Source organism: Bacillus rossius, chromosome 16 (assembly GCF_032445375.1).
Source record: "Bacillus rossius redtenbacheri isolate Brsri chromosome 16, Brsri_v3, whole genome shotgun sequence".
Classification (NCBI taxonomy): Eukaryota; Metazoa; Arthropoda; class Insecta; order Phasmatodea; family Bacillidae; genus Bacillus; species Bacillus rossius.
Genome location: NC_086343.1, coordinates 38,218,607 through 38,240,661, shown reverse-complemented (window position 1 = coordinate 38,240,661; position 22,055 = coordinate 38,218,607). Strand labels below are relative to the sequence as shown.

The following is a 22,055-nucleotide window of genomic DNA, read 5'->3' as shown; positions in this document are numbered from 1 at the left end:
ACCTACCAGAAAGACAAAGGAGGACCACGTCACTGTCAAGAAGACTGGGTGAATATGAATTGTATAGTCCGTATTGCTTGATGACTGGTGACCCAACTACATTCTCTGAAGCAGTTGAAACAGGAAATGGCTGGGAAAAAGCAGTAGAAGTCGAGCTTGATGCTCACAATAAATTCCATACCTGGAAACCTGCCAAGTTACCAGAGGGAGTTAAACCTATTGACACAAAATGGATATTCCAGACAAAACAAAATTGATTCAAAATGGCAAGATTGGTGGCACGTGGTTTTCAAGAAAATTGTGACTACGATGTGTATTCTCCAGTAGCAAAGATGACAACGATCAGGGCATTGTTATCGTTTGCACTGCAAAAGAACTTTGAACTGAGGCAATTGGATATTCACACTGCCTTCCTCAATGGAGAACTAAATCAAGACATTTACATTAAGAAACCAGAAGGGGTTGTATGTGATGCTGAAGTATTCAAACTAAAGAGAGCACTGTGTGGTCTTAAAGGAGCTCCAAGATGTTGGAATCAGAGGTTTCACATATTTGCGACTAAGTCAGGATTGGAACATTCTACTAGTGATGCCTGTTTTTATCTGAAGAAAGACTTTCATTTAATTGTGTTTGTAGATGATATTTTACTTGTTGGTACCATTGAAGAAATAGAGAAATCTGTATGTCACCTGAAAGATGAATTTAATGCCAAAGATTTGGGAAAATGACATTCATATTTAGGCATGGAAATTGTAAATAATGGGACAAAAATCACGATATCTCAAATACATCTGATTGCAAATATCCTTCAGAAATTCAACATGGAAAAATGCAAGGGAATGCAAACACCAGTGTCACATGATGCAATCCCACACCCAACGGGAGAGTATGTGAATGTACCCTACAGACAGCTTATTGGATGTTTAAGGTATGTGTGTATAGTGAGTAGGCCGGATATTATGTTTGCAGTATCATTTCTAAGCAGATTTCTTGACAGACCAACCAACTGTTTATGGAACGCAGCGAAGCGAATTCTACGGTACCTGAGTATCACCAAAGATCATGGTTTAGTGTTTAAGAGAAATCAGCACGAGAATCTAGTGGAATACACGGATGCTGATTGGGCAGTAGATAAGCAAGACCGAAAGAGTACCAGTGGATCAGCAGTGTTCTTCGCAGGAAACCTCGTGTCTGGGCAGTCTACAAAACAGCAGACTGTAGCACTGTCGACCGCAGAGGCAGAGTATGTTGCAGCAGCTCAGACAACATGTGAAATTTTTCATCTTGATGGTCTACTGAAAAACATCTCATCTAGTGACTCTGTGCCTGTGTTATATTTTGATAATCAAAGTGCTATACATATGATAAACAATCATGAAAACTCAAAAAGTTCGAAACACATTGGCATTAGAGTAAATTTTATTAAAGATGTTGTGTCAAAGAATCAACTTGTTGTGGAGTATGTGAGATCGGAGGATAATGTCGCAGATATGTTCACAAAGGCATTGTCTGTTCAAAAATTCATAATGTTTAGAAATATGCTATATGTTGTGCCCATTGATTGAAAGTTGTACTGTACTTCCTTCCTGTTTACTTAGGGGCAATTTAAAGTTATCTAAAATGTAAAAACAAAATAACTTAAAATTGAAGGGGGATGTAGAGAATTAACTTTTGTTTGTGTTGTCAGCACTGGAAGTTGTTGGTTTTGTTGTGGCAACGAGTCAAGGAAATGGTGGACATAAATGTTGTTATATTGTGTTACCAGGGTGTTTTATTTAACCATTAATAATAATAATAAGTTGAAAGTTTACCCTTGGTTATATATACATATATACACACATACATTTGTGCAAAACTAATTTTTTTTAATCATTTGTCAAAGATGTGAGAATTTGTGCAGTCCTATGATGTACAAATTTATGTAAGCGATTTTCAAAATTACGCAACGTTTGTCTACAAAAATATTTTGCTTGATTTTAACCTATGTTTATATTAAAATTTATGATACTTCATTTGAAATAAAAATTTCAAAATAGGTGAGGTATTGTTATTGATAAAGGTATAGTGGCAAAACATATATTTTTTTGTTGACAAGAGTATGCAATTCCGGCATGCGTACATACCACGAAATCCAGTATTTATATAAAATATGAAACTTTATCGAACATTGTTGTTACAGATAAATTGAGAATTAAAAATAGATCGTTGTAAATTACCATGGAAATTTATTTTTACTGAACGTCATTATTCGGAAATATAATGTGTATGCGCACGTTTGGACTGCCATTTACTTTTATTTATACATATATTCTTTATATATTATACTTTACATTTTTCTGCGGTGATTTCAAAATTTTATACATTGCATATCACTACAATGTGCTAAACTCGGCTGTTACTTTTTTTTGCTTCTCTGAGTTCTTTTTCTGTAAGCGACACTGCTGCAGTGTTGTGTGAACGAGATACATTGTTGCAAAATTCCATTCCTGTTACAAGAATTTTTCAAATTACTTTTAAACATTAAAGATTCAATTACTATATTTGCAGTACAGATTATAAACCACTTGGAAGAAACTCTACTTATCTGTATTTTGTTTTGTTACCTTCTGGTAGTGTTTATGCTTGAAAGTGATTTTATGACAAATAAATTCTACTTCAAATACAAGTTCTAAAACAATTAACATCTTGTATATGTTCGTTAGTTTGTCAGCAGTGAAAATGTATAGTAAACCATGGTCGATCCGCATTAGATAATTTATTTTTAATCAAACCCATTATATTTTTCGTTGACTTAATTGTAATCATAGAAACGTATATCATGAAGTTCCAAGTCATAGTCAAACAATAAATGATACGTTTAACATATTTAACAATTTCCACGATTCGGCGAAACATACCGCGAGTAGTGACAATAAACATAATTACGCTTCTTTTCGCAGGCATAAAAATATATTTTTAGGAATTACTGTATAATTCATTATTATTACTATAATATTAAATTATATTTTCCGAGCAAAAGCAGTTTCTCAATTTATTTAATGTTCACAAATTTACTATATATGTATATGTAAATATGCATGTATATATACTACACACATCATAGATCTATCTATAACATATTGATAAACGGTTTTCCATTTGAATTCGAACTAAAATCAACATATTCATAACATTAATTGTCTTATTTGTTTTGTTATAAAATATGTAATATTTTATCACTTGTTTGTGCCTACTATGCCAGGATAAGATTTCTTGTGTCATGCTGTTCCTTTTTATTGTTTTTTGTTTCGTAGAACAATAAACCAGGAAACAAATAATACTCAATCCGTGTTTTTTAAGCCCTCTTTTGAGCTATGAATTTCGAGGTTTTTGTACGCTGCACTGAAAAAATGTTTGTAGGTAAAGTATAGGTATCTATGTCAAAATTTCGCCAAAAAATGTTGATTTTTTTCGTACTGAACTGAAAATCTTGTGAAATATATACAAAAAGAACGTTTTCATAATCAATTGAATCAACGAAACATTTACTTTTCCGTAGACTTGTAGTAAATACAACGCAAAGGTATTTATTGTCGACGCACGTGTTATTAAACTAGCAGTACATAGTGCCATTGCATTGGTTGTTGAAATGGACCCAGTAGCTGATAACCTGTTGCAAGCAGAAGGGTTTTTTCGGAAGTGTTACGGGATATTTCCAGGATACGTCAAACACTGCAGCGCTGGTTTGCTGACGATGTCACACCTGAATAGATACCTTGTTTGTTATTCATAATACACACAGCATATTCATATTTCGTTGGAGTTATGTGTCGAACGTTTTGTAGAGATAATCAAACCTCAATAGTTATTTTGATTCTGATAAAAATATTTTTGGATTAAAAAAAAAGCACGTGTAAACTAGCAGGACACCATCAGCATTAAAAATTCACGTTCCCATTGTAAGTATAAAATCAATTGCTAGCTAGAAAGGATCAAAACTCAAGCCAGTAGACACTCCCTCAGATAGCCCAAGGAGAAAGCGGGCACCTAGTTCCGTGGTCTGTGTTCTCCAGGGCCATTCATGAAACCAGCTAAAGTTATTTCTAACCCAAAAAGTAAAACGATGTAACTATAAATGAATAACTTATTTGACTGCTCACCCCACAACGGCGCCACCGCTTGACGAGGCGATTACAATGCCATCTCGTGTCGGGCAGTCCTACTATTTTTAAAACTGCATAAGAATTCTACTATGGCTTGGAGACTTCTATAAGAATTATTTATATTCAATGGCAGTACGTAGTATTTTACAATGTCTACAAATAAAGTGTTACACAGTGACTATGTTATCAGTTAAATGTCACAATTTTAATATCAGTTTCGAAACGTTAATGTATGTAGGCAATAATTCAAATTATTATTTTTCAACCAAAATAATACTCAACAATATACATACCAGCAATGGAGATCATGGGCCTCTCTGGCATACCTATAACATTTGGTGGGGACATAAAATAAATGTATTTAAATGCTAGTCTTGGAGCTGCTGTCACTAAGTTCCAGGAACATGAATTTTCTGGGACTCTTCTGTGAGCTCATACAAACACATGCTGGGCATGATCACTCTCCAATTTAGTGACAAAATGCAAGTTTTATTTAGCGAAATATAAAAAATTCCACTAGTTTATTTAACAACACTACGGATGTTAACTATTAATATAGTGTGTCTTTTTCCCAATACTATGCTTTGTATGTAGTTTTTTATTTGACACGTAATCAACTACTATATTACATTACTGTAATTACAGGTATTTCATAAATATGAAAAAAAATACAACTTTAGGATGAACTTGTAAATATTGGGGGTGGGGGGGTTTTTCCCCTCCCCCCCCCCCCCGCCAGCGACGCCCGTGATGGAGATAGTGTACAATTTGACTGTATACTCTGTGGATCTGTCTTAGTGATATTTTAATGGTCTCAGTTGCCAGCTGTCAGGTTTTTATTTTTACAAAAAAATTACTTATAACAATAATTACATGATGACGTTTATTTTATTCCAAATTATTTGTACCAGCATGATATACAAAATAAAATATAAAGGTGTTAAGATAATTTTATGGAAATACTCCGGTTAACATTTTAATAGTTATTACCATAAAATGTACTCGATGTATGATAATATCGTTAGCGGGAGTGGAAGTGTTAAAAAAAAAATTATAAAAGTTATTACTACACAAAATGTTTTTCTCTACTCAGTGTCATAAACTTTCACACACTGTAAATAGTTGTTTTATTTTTGTTGGTTGTATAATTGTATAAACGGTTTTGTACTTTTCCCAGAAAAAACAACCATTTAGTCTATATTTATCTTACCAGTTACCCCAAAATAAGCAGGAAACAACTCAGTAGCTCAATTTGCAAGTATGATCACCGTTTTCCACGTGCAGCACACCTATCACTGAGGGGAAATGTTGAGTTGTCTGGTGCATTTATTTTTTATTTAAAATATATTTTCTTACTTAAAAAATTTGTCCGTATGCCACTCTATCAGTGTTGTAGTGACAAATACAAAGAAATTTAATATTTTCAAACCGTCGTTGACGTGAGGGACAACTGAAGAAGACTGGCTCAGACTCACAGCGTTCTCCGCGTCTCTCAATCACCAAACATCTCAAGTGGTATTTGTCCGGAAACCCGGATTGCCGTGGAGAGATGTTGGCGTGCTATGTGTAACCAAGTGACTGACACATCAATGATACCTATAATTACTTTATTACATTAAATATATAATGTACTTTCGTGTCAGTTTGTGCGCCGGCCTCTAAAAATAGTTATTGCATAAATCGGGTAACGTTAATAAAACATGATTTTAAAAAGTCATTATAAATATTAGCATCACCCTGCTCACCTAGGCTACATGCAACGGCATCTACAGAGGTCTAGTGGGCTTTGAACTACTTGACAGAATAATTTCAGTCTTGCTGGAGATAAGTTTCGAAACAACGCAGCTTCGGCCATCTCGCCGCATTTTAAATGAGTCTTCTTTTGTTTTCAGAACATGAGGCAAATGACAGTAAAACTCTTTTGGTTTTATAAAGATCTAACAACGGATACTGAATCGATTTATAGCCATTGTAGCTTGCAGGTTTCGTAATGTGTTTCATGTGAATAGTGCAATCAAGTTTACTGGTGGGGAAAATCAAGGAAGTATTAATAAAGTTATTTGATGCAAAAATAGTCACATCGTTAGCCGTGTGATTTAAGTCTTGAATAATGTTTATTCTTAAATATAATGAAACAGTTCAATCTTCCAATCCCCCTTGGACAAGGATAGTATTTTTTAAAAATTATTGCAGCAGGTTTTGTCTTGGCATATAAAATACAATAATGCATATTGGAAAATGTTACGGCTCTCATTCTGCAATATAAATGTATATTGATTTACTGTATTATTGGATGTAGACAATAAGTAAATAAAAAATTTATGCCTCTATAAATTACATAAGCTTATCTATTGCACAGGCCGAGCGCATGTGGATGAAGCAACATTATAGAAAATCTAGGAAGTATATGCGAAATGGTAGCTGTGGCAGTATGCCATTGTCTGCGGAGCAGGAACACGTGTGACGCCGCGCTCTGCTGGCTTGTGAGCCAGGCAGCGAGGACCGTCCGAGCTGTCACATCCTCCCCCTTCCCCTCGTCCAAGCCAGCGCGACTACCTGCTCCGGCCTTCTAGCAGTTAGGTTTCCCTCCGCTAGGAGTGACACTGTCCATTTTCTTATGCGCGTCGCCTTTCCATTGTTCGGGAGCGGAGCGATACACCCTCCCCCTTTGAAGGCTGTCTCGCCACTGAATGCCCAGCGGCGCGACCCTGAGTCTTATACAGCGCTGTCAGGGTGCTCGGCCATCAGTTTTCATGCTATTGTGAGTGATGTATCAGTTTGAAGTCATTCTGAAGTAGGGACGATTTTTGGACCTCTTGAACAGCCTTAAGGGCGACACTGGCTCGCGCATCACACGCCCCCTCGCCACTATGCCCCAGGAAACAAACTTGAGTGCAGTCACTGCGTTGATAACGCGTCTCTTTAGGGACTTTAAGCAGTGACCGCATAATTGTACAGTGGAACATTAGAGATTGAACGAAACTTCTGTAGGAGAGTGCCGTGGCTCTTTAATGCTTTTCGTAATCGAACACTTTAAATGTTTAAATAAATGTTCAGCGATTTGTAAATGAGCTCTACATGCCGTTTATGGTTCAGCCAGGTGGCCTGCTTGAAGATACAACTTTTACAACAGGACTGGTTGACGTTCTTGACATGTTGCCAATCCAACCTTGGTGTGTTCCGAAGTGGAACACGTTCCTGCAAGTCCAGTCTTTGCACGGCTCTTTTGTTTTTAGCGACTGTTTATATAAAGTGGTTGGTTTTCACGCCACGTTCTCTTGGAATAAGTTATTATGATAGCTGTAGTTTTCCACCTTGGAAACCTGTTTTAAATGTTTGTTTTTTTTAATATTTTTATAATTAAATGCAGACAGCTGCACTAAGCAGATATTATATGACTATGTTCGATAGCAAAGTACTTTAGTTCCATAAAATAATCTATTTAAAACAAATAAGAGTTAATAAAACGTTATTGGTAAAATTGTTCGCATTAGCCTCATGTACAGTTTATCCTGCTTGTAAGGTTCAATGGCACTTTTGACGTCACACAATCATCCACACTGACGTAGCGATTAGGGAACTTGCAGCTCGCCAAGTCTGAATGGCTTCGAACCATGGAAAATACAACCCGGGGTCTTCGCAGGAAACGCAGTGGATGTTCTTTGAAACAAATCGTTTTCCCTAATTTCTCTTCTTTTTCTCGACAAATATTTTCTAAGTTAGGTGATCCAAAGATGGGACGCAGAAAAAGTTTAATGTTTGCGCTGCCATTCGTCAAATCAGAATAACTTGTTTGATGTATTCGCGACATATGCCTAAGAACCAGGAACACAGTCTCTGAGCTCAGACGCAGCGATTTTGTGAGGCATACCATGCTTCATTTTTTTTACAAAGCGAGGTGGAAACTCAAGTAAAACTAATTGAAGACTGCCATGCCAAAACGTTGTAAGTGCCAAACCGGGTGAAATGTGTATTCCTGTAAAAATAGGTTGTAAGTGCCATGCTTTTTCATGTGTTAAAAATTGGTGACGATTGTGGTGCTCCAAGTGGCAAAATATGTTATGTGAATCGCAAAACGTTGTAAGTGCCATAGTGCGAGTGCATTCTCTATGCTGTTGTTAGTGTTGTGTGTGTTGCCTCCTTTATCTATGGGGTGTTGTTTTCATTGGTTCTTTATAAAAGTGTTGTTATTTATTTTGTTTAAACATTTGTGTGAAGTAATTGTTTGTACCTTATAATGATGAATAGTGATAGTGAAAATTGTAACAAACGAAAAAGTGATAAATGAAAGAAAAACATACGTAAGAAGAAGCGAAAATCTGGCGAAGCGTATCTACGTTTCTGCAGGAAAAGGCTCAACTAATGTACCACGCCGGGAAATGTCTGTAGAGGTGTGTATTATATTTAATAAGCAAAGTTACAGAAGAAAAAAGTCATAGAAGCGATATGGTATGGGCTTTATCATACTCTTTTTTTTTTGCTTTGAAATGGCATCAGAGCTTGTTTACTCCGCCTTGATGTTTGGTTATAGTGAAACTTTATTAAACAAATGTTATTTAAATATATGTCACTGTAGTATTCCTGAATAGTGTTAAAGTAACTTACTAGACTTAATTATAACCAATATTTTATTTTGTTCTCAGGTGAACTGTAAGTGCAAGCTTTCACGTAGGACATTGCGCCCAGATTACCGTAGTGAGCTGTTCAGGCAGTTTTAACTACTTGCTGATTATGAGAAACAGCAGGACTTCTTGGCACGGTTTGTTCACCCTCAGGTTATACAGAGGAGGAGACATGGCACTTATGACCATCCGAGTGAAAGTAGGAGACAATATACATTTACTTACTTCTTGCCACTGCCAGGTGGTTCGGAAGTGAGAGTGTGCCAGAAAGTGTTTTGTAACACTTTTGGAGTCACACCTCGTCGAATCCAGTTGTTAGGAGGGAAAATACTAGCAGGAGCCACACACTTTAAGGATAAGAGGGGGTGCACGTACTGCCAAGAAGAACGAGGAATGGAAGGCGAAAATTGTTGAACATATTGGGTCATATCCAACCATGGAGAGCCATATTCAAGGAAAAATTCTGATAAACTATTTCTGAGTCCCGACTTAAATGTCAGCCGCATGTATCGTGCTTTTGTTGAAAAGTATTGCTCAAATTATGCAGTGTGTCCTGTTTCGCAGCAATGGTATCATCAAATGTTTCAAACCAGCTTTAACTTACGCTTCCGTGCTTTGCGAGTGGATACATGTTCTACTTGCGATAAACTAGCAGTACGGATAAAAAATGGCGGGGATAGGGAAGCTTCCGTAATGCAAGAGCTGCATCACCGTAAGGCAGAGAGTGCTTCAAATGGAATGAAAAGTGATTGTGAAAATGCCAAACAGTCAGATGCATATGTTGTTTCTTTTGATATGCAGCAGCAGACGTATCTGCCTCAGTTAACACACACCGAAATGTATTATTCCAGGCAGATAGCATGTCAAAACCTTGGTATACATGACTCGGACAAAAGACGAGGACACATGTGTGTGTGAACTGAAGATGTCGGGGGCAGAGGATCATTGGAGATTGCCCATTGTATTTTCACATACTTAACAACAGAAGTATCGACACAAAAGAAGAAGTTAATTTTGTGGTCCAATAATTGCGCAGATCAAAATAAGTACCAGATTCTTCTTGCTATGTACCTGACGCTGCTGTCAAAAGGGATTTTTGCAGAGATAATCCACAAATTCCCAGTCAAAGGCCATACTTTCTTGGACTGCGATAGGGATTTTGCAGTCATAGAGCGACGCAAAAAACGATGCACAGCACTCACCTTGAAGGACATAATCAGTATCATTACTGAATCAGCTATCGAAAATCCATTCATGGTGACAGTTATGACAGAGTTAATTGATTTCAAGGCATTAGCTAAGGAGAAACTTTCCACTGGTAAACTGAAAATATCGTCTGCTTTTCAAATAAAAGTATCTTCTGAAAGATTCGGTGATGTTCTCATAGCAACAAGTCACAGTGATATTGCTGTGTGGTCGGATCCTGTCAATGTCCTGAAGCCTGGTGTTACATCAACAGATTTTCTAAACTTCCCATTAGTTGCATCCAGGACTAGATTTGGGCTGCCTGACAACAAGAAAACAAACATCAGGAACATGCTGGACTATGTTGCTGGCAATGCAAAGCAGTTCTTATTAGATGTCCTTAATGAATGCCCTGAAGTTGTGTCCGAAAACCAGTGATAGTGTGCAAGAAAACTATGAACTGAAAAAGTTTAGGACCATTTTCATTATTGTTTTTTTCCTAAGTTGTCTCATTACTAAAACATACTATAAAAGTATGTTGCTGAATCATCTTAATATTTTGTAGACTAGTGCTTCCCATCGATTTATGTATTTTCCATTGTGTATTAATCTCTTTTTTCTTTTCCCTGATCATAGAATATTTTGCATATGTGGCACTTACAACATCTTGCTTGGCACAAGAAACAATACATCAGTATTATACTTGACTATGGTAATGGCCATGAAATACAGAATACTCTTTATAAATGCCCTGAATTTATGCCAGAAACCCAGTGACAGTGTGCGATTGAACAGTGGACATACAACGTTTTGGAACATTTTTCATATTTCCATTTTATTATTACACATAAGTTTGTCAGAAAGTGTAAGTATACTACCAGGTATCATTGATGTATCATATAAACATGTATATGAGTGTATCCCATTGTGTTATTTATATTTAAATACATATTAATCACATTTTTCCTTCTCCTGAACATTTTAGTCAATGGCACTTACAACATTTTGGCATGGCAGTCTTCAATTATTGTTACGACATTTTAGCATGTTAGTATTTTCTGAAAAAAATATTAATGCACTGTTTTAGTTTATGTAAACATAAATTAAATTATTTCCTCTACGATTTTAAAATGCAAAAAATATTGAAACCTGCTTTGACTATTTATTTTTATTTTTTTAATAACGTCATGAGACAACCACGCCAAGCAAATATTAATCGAACCCGTTGATAGCAAGGTATTTCAGTTTCATACAATAATACGAGGGCTGTTTTTTTTTCAACCTCCGAAAGGCTATATAAAAAAAGGAAATTTACGTAACATAGTAATTCTACCACCAAAAGTACAGTAGGGTCTTACTTATTTTAATACATAAAAGCCAAAACTATCGAGGCATTTGTCATATCGTAACACAAACTTATCTATGCATGTTTCGAAGAAGTTAGCCGCCAGTGAATAGAGATAACAGGACAAGTGCCTTGATATCCCGCTCCCTCACGACACCACTGTGAGGCGGGTGGACTAATTGTGCGGAGTATTGTGCCTCATTATTCATATTCTTGCGATAATTCTTGACGCAGGAGTTAAATTAATATTTGTTATGAGATTCCACTTAGTTAACATGCCAAATAACGTAGGTAGCTATTTAGGCCTACATTAAAAATAGATATGATGTGCACTTACAAAGTTTATTATATTATAAGTATGTAAATACATGTTTGCTACGTGTTAACTACATAACGTAGGGACCTATTAAAAGCAAAGACTTAAAGGAATTCACTCTCAACAATATTACATTAGGCCTACAGGAAAATAAATCACACGTATGTAAAGTGTGGCATTTGTAATATAAATGGCATACTAAATTATAGACAAAAATCACACTACATTTTGATTGCTGTAGTCTTAGGTGCATTGAGGAAAAAACAAAAGGCATCAAGAAACACGTTGCATGGCAGCAAGCACAGTGAGTTAGACAAATATCACGCATTCTTTCCAGCAAACGAAATGATGGACAAGAAGACACCTACTGGCTTTCAATCATTATTTAAGAACATGTGAACAAGTTTCACCAAAAATTATGCATTCTTTCTGAAATAAATTTGTTCGGTACCTACTGCACAATTCCCTGAATCACGGAACACAAAGCTAGAATGCGCACGAACTAGCTTATTTATTCCAATAGAAAATAATAATGTTAATTGGAATCACGCATGGATACTCTAAATACTATCACTTCAAACATATTTGTGAAATTACGACGTATTATTGTATTTACTACCACACAAACTATTTATTAAATCATAAACCCCTTACTTTCAATAGGAAAACATCGTTTATTTACATTCGTGTACGCCCCGAGAGCAACTGGCCAATCAGAGTGTTGGTACGCACAAACCAAGGATCAAGCCACATCTTGTCGCTTCTGTTACCAAATGTTTATTCTGTGGCAGTAGTGTGTGTAGTGGTGGGTAATAGACCAGTCTGGGACTCGTTTCAGGCCGAGGATTGAAGTTTGACTTACGAAAATTTGGACTGTGACGCCACGGAAGCCATCTTGGATTACCCTTGACTTTAAAATGTGACAATTCAATATAAATTTTATACACAATGGTATATTTGACACCCTAGTTATAATTTGACTTTATAGGTTAAAAAAATTAAATAAAAATAATTTTTAAATACTAAAATTAAATAATTGATTTTGTACATTAGGTTCAGGGACTTAGTTTCGATCTTGGAAAAAGCTATGTAAAAATATTAATTAAAAATTCCATAAAATAATAAAAATCAATTCAAGTTTCAAAATACTTTCATTATCACTACACTTAAGTCATACTTTTCGAATTTCTGTGTATGTTTATGGGTATATGAAATTTAAAAAAGTCAACATATCCTTCCTCCGCTATATTTTCAGGCGACTTACCCTAACTTATAATACCAAGGAATATATATTTTTTTCCGTCTCTACGACTTAACGGCGCCCATGTTGAATGCCACTATCATCTTGTTTTTGTCTGCTGGATTGAGCTGCCACCCATCTGTTTGGTATGCGTTGAAGTGCACACTACCCTTAACAATATTTAATGTGACTGATTGTCGTCTCGGCGATATTCTGCTTCGCGACTTTGAAGCCCAGGAGGTAGAATTCCGGCGTAGCGAATGAATCCTGAGGTATAGACCACTCAATTTACGGCAGAAAAATAAGTGGTCACAATGCCAGGGAGTGACGCCATAGGAAGTCGGCCATTTTTGCCGGTCCACTCGAACATTCTATATTGTTTGAGGTTCGAAGAACTTGGGTACATGAGGAGCCTCGTCTGATTAACTTCACCTCTTTCACTACAACAATTGAAATGAACTACATTATTCCAAATTTCGGCATCCAGGGATTAAGGCAGGTGGGTAATCATGCCCACACTCACTCCCCCTGTAGGCGTGGTGGGTGTTGGGGGGGGGGGGACTAAAACAAAAGGACACCACGGGCAAGTGTGGCGACACACTTGCCTGTAATCAACGACTGCTGGGGATGCCTTTCGCATGACGTAGACCAATAAAAGGCATGAGGACGGGGAGGGCCTTTCCTCCTCTTACCCTCAACATCTTTATGACCACAAAATGGGAGGACAAGAGCCCCTGAAAAGGCTTGTACTTCCCCCGCTCTGAGGAATTGCCCAATGATGAACAATTGGCGGCGTCTCGTTGCGCAGTCCTTCCGAGGATAATCACGGAGGGTCTCTTCGCTATAACTTCGTGCCGCCCCGACCCGACGCTCCGACTCTCCAGGAACGTAATGCTGCCCGTCGTCGTCACCACGTCTAAGATGGTACGACAGCCAGGGACTAGGTTGGAACTCAGGCTTCATTCAGGCGAAATGAGTTGCTGATAGAATATTTTCAGGTTATGGAATATTTTCCACCTTTGGCTGCTGACTAATTCATGGGATAGACTTAAACATTTGACGAGTCGCTGTTGGACTTTCGATCTTCGAAATGTAACTACGTCGGGACTTAATAGATTGTTGGCGTATTTGGGTCGTTGAGCTGGTCGGTGGTCGGTGTGGACATTTCAGGCCTGGGACGTGGAGCTTACGTGCACTTACAAAGCTTAAGTAGGCGGAGTTATGGTTACGATTTTGAAACAAACCGCTATGCTGGGATCCATTCAGCATGAAGGGACGAAAATGGAAATAAAATGGTTTTGGTGAATACAAACAAAACTTTTTTCTTACAATTGGATACGGATATACGTGTCACAGAACGAGCAAGAGAAACGAGATAATGCAGGGGTAACCATGTAATTTTTTAGCTTAAAAATCTTATTTTTTATCTATACTAATATTATAAAGCTGAAGAGTTTGTTTGTTTGAACGCGCTAATCTCAGGAACCACTGGTCCGATTTGAAAAATTCTTTCAGTGTTGGATAGTACATTTATCGAGGAAGTCTATAGGCTATATTATATTATCAATAACATAAGGGATCCTTACTAAAAGTCCAATTTAGAATCTGCACCGCTAGTCAGCATGGCCCCTGGTACGGCGCTCCTTCCCCTTGATCCCCCCCTCTTCACTCTACAGGTCCTCCCCTCCTTTTCTCCTTCCTTCCCCGCCGCCGCGATGTTAGCGCCCCTAGCGGCCTAGTGTTTTGAGTAGTATATAAGGGTGTCCTCTGCGTGGCCTCCTCGCAGTTCATTCTCATTAGGGGAATGGCTGTCCGTCGAGACGAGCAAATGTTAGCATGGTTGACCACTCGGCGCGGTTACTATTGTCGATAGGCTGTAGATATGGTCTCTACTCGCCCTGGGTGGTTGCTAAACCTTCGGTCTTAGTCTCGCGTCGCATGATTATGTCAGTGTACGATCTTAGTCTTGATCATGCTCATTCTTACAATATGTTCACGTAGATTTGCCCGCAGCCGAGTGGAAATAGTCAGTGTAACTGCTTCCTTGGTCATGGTGCTATAAGTTCAGGGCGATTCATGAGTCGCGTGTGGTGGTTCTTGTGCGGCGCTGTTACACTGGGCGCATGTTACTTGATTCATTAAATATTCCGTGTTAGCATAGGTGACATTTTCGCGTGTTCGACGTACAGCTTACACTACTACACATTTTAATCAGTGTGATGAATGTTAACTTACTGGTAGAGCTGCTCTATTACTCGTAAGTAAACATATTTTATGTACTATTGATCCTGCTTGGAGGCGGTTGGCTTTATTGTGGGCGTAAATATATATATATATATATATATATATATATATATTCATGTTAGGAGCTTGTGGTCTTAGAACACTTTTTGAGAGCTCTAGTTTAAATATATGTAGTTGTCCCTGTTTATATACTCGTGATTATCGTGAAGCCTTTAATAAGCAGTCGTGAATGTGGTATAGCCTTACGTTATTTCAGGAGGCACATTTATTAGACATTTAGTGTACACGTAATTTCTTACGTATATTGAAGCGTTACGGTTATGTATATACGTGGGATGTATCACTAGGTAAAATTGTGATGTTAGTCGCTTGCCTTCATTTGTTAAGCATTGAGTATATAGTAAAAGATGGCAGTTAACCTCTTATAAAGATTCCTTTCTGATGTCGTATGTTCGTTCTTTATTGTAATTCAGCTGTGATGATTGTAAATTTCAAATAAAGAAAATATATATTACAGTATCGTTACCTAGCCTCATGTCTTTTTGTAGCCAGTTACACTTCTCATAGTAACACTTCTGACTGTTGCCTTAATATCTTAGATATTTCGTAATTTCTCCTGCTACGCAACACGTGTAGTCAATCCTTGCGTTGGATTGTGTTAGATACAACATGCAGTACACATACGAAGTATGTGTTGACAATGCCGCAGGCGCTAGAAGTTTATTTCCTATTGCCTCTTAACATTGTTGCCACGCACTAGATGCCTTATCGTTCTTAATTTTCTTATACAAGTAAAAAACACCCTTGTGATATTAACAACGAAGCAATCAGTACCCTCATAAGAGTTCAATTAGTATTTAAATACTTTTTATCACTTTAAATCGCAAACCTAAACTATTGTTTTTTCCCTCTCTCTGTGTTAAATTTGTTTTTTATTGCCCTTTTTTTTCAAGTATATATATTTTACAGACTTGAAACTTCACAGTAATGTTCCTTATGTTACGCAGGATGACATTTTCCGAAAATTAGATCCCATGGGCGGTTAAAACCAGGCAACAGTGGGTACTTTGTCTACATGAAAACAGGATTTTGCATTGTTCATGCCTTCTGCGTATCCATGCCAACGGGCATCGCGCGGCAGTGGCGTACCCACAAGGAGGGGCATGTATAATGATCGGCGCAAGAGTGATCTGCCTGTAGACTGCCGTAGCGAAGTATGGGTACATCAGTTGTACGTTGCGTGCACGAGTCGGGAAACCATCGGTGCTGTTCATTTTCTCTCTGGTACATTATACAGCATTGTAATAAATTTTAACTGAATTTTTTTTAATTTACCATTACTGTAAATGGGAGATGTGGCTTAATTTTTTTCCATTAGTATAGCCGTGCGAAGCCGGGTCGGGCAGCTAGTAAGTTATAAAACACCAAGAAGGCTTATAACTCCCATCTACCAGCCGCCAGTAAACTGCTTATGTCGTATTCGCAGCTAACATGAAAATCTGTAATTAATAACCTCATAATATGATAGATTTATAAAAATAATTACAAAAATTTACTCATTTGTATTGACTCGACATATTTCTGTCCTTCGATAAATTCATGGTATGTAGCCTACTAAATAAACTAAAGCTAAAAAAATTAAAATAGTTTTATTTATTACCTTCTGTTGAGTTTATTAATAATTTTCCCTGTGAAAAGTGACTCTATAGAAGACAAAGGACCGACGAAATAAATATGTTACTCGATATAACTACACTCGACATGGAGACTGTATTCGGTGCAACTTCAAAAATATAGACTAAGTATAACCGAACCATGGTTCTTCTTTATCAATACTAAGTATTCAATATGTCCAGGTGAAAAACCAATGATAGTGTGTACGTAAGTACTGTTGAGTCTTGCACAGCCCCACAGTTAGGACGACACTTTTTCTGTATGTAGTATATGTATGTATATGTGGTGTCTGATTTTAATTCTGCCAGTCTACTTAAGCAATCAGCTGTGAAATTAGCTGTGCCTCTGAAGTGTTGAATATGGATGTCGTATTCTTGAAGTAATAGACACCATCTTGTCAAACGGCTGGCAAATAATTGTCCTGCTTTCAGACAAGTAAGAGCTTGATGATCTGTCAGTAGGTTGACTTTCTCACCTATCAACTTGTCTCTGAATTTCTGCAGGGACCATACTATTGCTAAGGCTTCCCTCTCTGTAACTGTGTAGTTACGCTCAGTCTGGTTGAGTGTGCGGCTGGCCATAGCAACAGTTCTCTCCTGTCCTGCATCATTACACTGGGCTAGCTTGCACCCTAATGCAATGACTGAAGTATCGATATACAGGAAAAATTCCTTGTTCTGTACTGGATGATAAATCACGTGTTCAGCCAAAAATAATTGTTTCAAATTTTGAAAAGCTTCTGTATGCTTGCTTGTCCATTCCCAGATCTTATTCTTTTTCAATAACTCAAACAGAGGTGATGCCAGTTGAGCTACTTGGTCTGAGTAGTTTCTGTAGAAACCAATTATCCCAAGAAATGCTCTGAGTTGTTTGACATTTCTGGGTGCAGAGAACTCCTGAATTGCCTGAAGCTTGTCAGGGGCTGTTTTGATGCCTTCTGGGGTTAGTATATGTCCCAGAAATGGTAGTTCATCCCTACAAAACACTGATTTTTTTAGTTTCACAGTCATCCCAGCATATTGCAACTTCTGTAGCACAGTTCCTATGTGCTGTACATGTTCCTCAAATGTAGTTGATGTAATCAGTATGTCATCAACATACGCTCGTACAAAACCACTGCACTCAGGGCCTAAGGTGGCTGCTAGGCACCTGGTGAATTCTGCCACTGCATTACACAGTCCAAAGGGCATGACCTGGAACATGTACTGCTGATTCCTAAACAGGAATGCAGTATACTGTTGAGACTGTGGTTCTAGGGGAATTTGCCAATATCCAGATGACAAATCTAGGGTGGTGGGATATTTTACACCCTAATACAACCTTAGGATCTCACTGGTTTGCACGGGACTCTCTCTATCCTTTATGGTAATACGATTCAATTCTCTGGCGTCAAGGCAAAGCCTTACTGTACCATCTTTCTTGCCAACACATACTATTGGATTAGCATATGGGCTAGCCTCTCTCTTGATGACCTTCCATTATATCATAAGCTTCAGATACTCCGTAGCCTCCAGTGGGTACATTGGATAGGACTTGCGGTGAAACGGTTCATCCTCTTTAATACAGATCTTGGATTTATACATGTTACTGAGACCTGGTTTATCAGAGAAAATTTCTTGATAACTGGCTAGCAAGTGATATAACACATTCATCTGCTCATGTGGTACTGTGTTTACTCCACAGATGGCAGTAGAAATGTCTTCCAATGAGGCTGTTAGACTAGAGTTGACATTACAACTGTTAATATGCCTAAGCATAGGCATGTTAGATAACAGTCCTACCAAATTTTCTTTCACACTCCATTGATCTGACAGTGGGATGGAGTGCTGACTGTCACTGGCAGTTATAGTCCATAACTGAAAATTAATAATTATTCCAAATTGTGTTAGGAAATCTGTCCCTAATATCAAATGTTTAGCGAGGCCTTTCACCACTAAGGCTGAAACTTGTTTTGGCTGTCCCAGACCTTCAATGTGGAGCAACACTTGTCAATTGACAACTGGGCTGGCCCTTGAAGTTACTCCCAGTATTTTCAATGCTGGCACAGGCATGACAGGTACCCTTAAACCTGTCTGCTCGAGCTGTCTCACAAGCTCCTCACCCACACAAGTTACCTCAGCACCACTATCAATTAGTGCTGGTACGCTGATGCCGTTTACCTCTAGCGGTATCTCTGGGCAGACAGTTTTGATTTGAGGTAGATCGTCCTCATGTATCTCTCTGAAGAGAAACTCTCTCTCATTCTCCCTCATTAATACAGTGCAAATAAATTTGTGATAGCTAATGTAACCATGTCGTGTGTCAATGGTTACTGGCGTGCGTGCATGTTCCCCCTCGTCTGGATTATGGGTCGTGGTTCAGGGCGATTCAACCTGGACCCACTCTAGTTTAACGGGCTGTCCCGTTGTTTGAAACTACTTGATAATGTAGCAGGGTGGTTTCGACTTGATGTGGTCCAGATGCTCGATGGGCCATGGGCTGCATTGGCCACAGCAGTCTGGAACTCAGTAGCAATGGGGTTGATGGGCGTGTTGCGCTGGAAATATCCCATGCTCTGCTGGCTGGGTGAATGATGAGATGGCGGTGGATAGGGAAATGAAGATTGATGACTGGCAGGTGGGCCGGTACTTCTTCTGGTTCTGCAGCCATCTTCCTGTTCAGTCGGGACTCTGGTGTGTGGCATTCGGTAGTCATGCTGTTAGTAATGGGGTTGATGGGCGTGTTGCGCTGGAAATATCCCATGCTCTGCTGGCTGGGTGAATGATGAGATGGCGGTGGATAGGGAAATGAAGATTGATGACTGGCAGGTGGGCCGGTACTTCTTCTGGTTCTGCAGCCATCTTCCTGTTCAGTAGGGACTCTGGTGTGTGGCATTCGGTAGTCATGCTGGTAGTAATGGGGTTGATGGGCATGTTGCGCTGGAAATATACCATGCTCTGCTGGCTGGGTGAATGATGAGATGGCGGTGGATAGGAAAATGAAGATTGATGACTGGCAGGTGGGCCGGTACTTCTTCTGGTTCTGCAGCCATCTTCCTGTTCAGTAGGGACTCTGGTGTGTGGCATTCGGTAGTCATGCTGTTAGTAATGGGGTTGATTGGCGTGTTGCGCTGGAAATATCCCATGCTCTGCTGGCTGGGTGAATGATGAGATGGCGGTGGATAGGGAAATGAAGATTGATGACTGGCAGGTGGTCCGGTACTTCTTCTGGTTCTGCAGACATCTTCCTGTTCAGTCGGGACTCTGGTGTGTGGCATTCGGTAGTCATGCTGTTAGTAATGGGGTTGATGGGCATGTTGTGCTGGAAATATCCCATGCTCTGCTGGCTGAGTGAATGATGAGATGGCGGTGGATAGGGAAATGAAGATTGATGACTGGCAGGTGGGCCGGTACTTCTTCTGGTTCTGCAGCCATCTTCCTGTTCAGTCGGGACTCTGGTGTGTGGCATTCGGTAGTCATGCTGTTAGTAATGGGGTTGATGGGCGTGTTGCGCTGGAAATATCCCATGCTCTGCTGGCTGGGTGAATGATGAGATGTCGGTGGATAGGGAAATGAAGATTAATGACTGGCAGGTGGGCCAGTACTTCTTCTGGTTCCGCAGCTATCTTCCTGTTCAGTCAGGACTCTGGTGTGTGGCATTCGGTAGTCATGCTGTTAGTAAGCTGTTGATGGGTAGCCGCACTTCTGATTTGCAAGGCAGTAATCAGCTTCTCCATCTGATTCAGTAGCTCTATACCTATAGCTTAACTTCCTGGGAGGCCGTTCCATCGCCTTCCTGTTCTGTTGCCGCTAATCCTCTTCCTCACCTTCACTGTTGCTCCTGGGCCGCTGGCTCCACCACTTCTTCTTTGGATAGGGCTTGTTTGGTATGATTTCCTACCCTTATTGTACCCATGCTTGAAGCTGATGTTTTTACTAGGCTCGGACTCAGAGTATCAGGTTCTCTTCTCAAGTTTTAGAGATGCACATTTGCTTGTCTGTCGTCTTTGTTTCTTCCTTGCTAGTATGTGTTAACTAGTCCTTGCTTTTGGTAGGCAGGCTGAGATTGCTTCTCAGACTCCTCCTTGCTGGCTTGACCCTTCTGCAGGTGTTGTAACTTATCCACTGCCACCACGTGATCACGAAACTCTGTGACATCTTTGTAGGCATGGCCATACTTTTGTATTTGTTAGGCGACAGGCAACTGTGTTAGCATGGTGGCGATGAACTCTTCGTCTGACATGACGATGTCCAAGTACCTGGTGCGTTCGTACATGGTGGCTATGTGCGCCTCCAGTGAACCACCTCTCTTGCTGTCAAAACGGTCAGCATGTAGCTGAGCACGCAGGTTGTCTTGTATTTTCAAGCTCCAATACTGGCTCTTGAATGGGTCCTTGAAATGGTCAAATGATGTAGTCTGAGAGCTTTGAAGCTCCTACCAATAGAATGCCATGCTCTTGAGGGCAAAATTGAGACACTTTAATTTTTCTATGTCTGTCAAGGCAAACATTCTGGCATAATCCTCAAACTTCTTCAGGAAGCGGATTGGATTTTCTTGAGACTTGCCAGAGAAAGTTGGAATAGACTCTGGCCAGTGTTTGGTGGAGTGGTGCATAAGAGTGACCTGGTCCAAGTGTGCAGGTGGGCAGGAACGTTGTTGTGGAGGGTGGCTGGGTGCAGGTAGTGTTGCTGTCGTAGAGGCAGGCATGGCAGTTGTGAGTGATGTGACCGAAGTCACATTGCTAGGCAGCCCACCTAACTGCTGGGTGGCCTGTAGCTGCATGGCTGCATCACCACTCGGTGTACTCTTCTCTGCCACAGCTCGGAAATCTGCTTCCACGCTGTCCCATCTTGATCTAAGTAGAGCTGTTGTGGTCTCCACCTCCTCCAACCTCTCACTCAATACCTGGGCATGTCCTTGCTGTTATAATCTGGCCCTGTCTACTGCCCTCACCAAGGTGGTAGTGTGAGTTTCTAAATTGTCTACTCTGGATGCCTGAGTCTGGACTTGCTCGGACAGCTGGGTCATCGACTAAGACTGGCTCTGCAACCTGGTCTCTATTCTCTCTTCCAACTCTGTCAGTCCCTCTTGCAACCTGGAGTTGAGCAGCTCCATTTTACTTTCAATGTGTTGACGCAACTCAGTACTCTGGTTGTCAATTTGGCTGGTTATGTGAGTCGGGTTGGACTGCACTGCTTGCTGCTGACTGGCTAAGTTGCTCAGGTTAGACTGCACCTCTTGCTGTCCGCTAGATATTTGCTGTACTTCACTTTGTATTATTAATCTCAGCTGTTGCAGCAACTGTGAC

The 22,055-nt window shown here is 39.4% G+C and overlaps 1 protein-coding gene across 1 annotated transcript in view; it reads right to left on the bottom strand.

The window, feature by feature from the left end:
- The window catches only part of LOC134539888 (uncharacterized), a 93,834-nt gene extending 73,560 nt beyond the window's left edge, over positions 1-20,274 (bottom strand). Inside the window, exon 1 of the mRNA XM_063382237.1 lies at positions 20,161-20,274. Coding sequence (XP_063238307.1) covers positions 20,161-20,274 — 114 coding nt within the window. The remainder of the gene's footprint in view (positions 1-20,160) is intronic.
- Between the last annotated feature and the right edge of the window lie 1,781 nt (positions 20,275-22,055).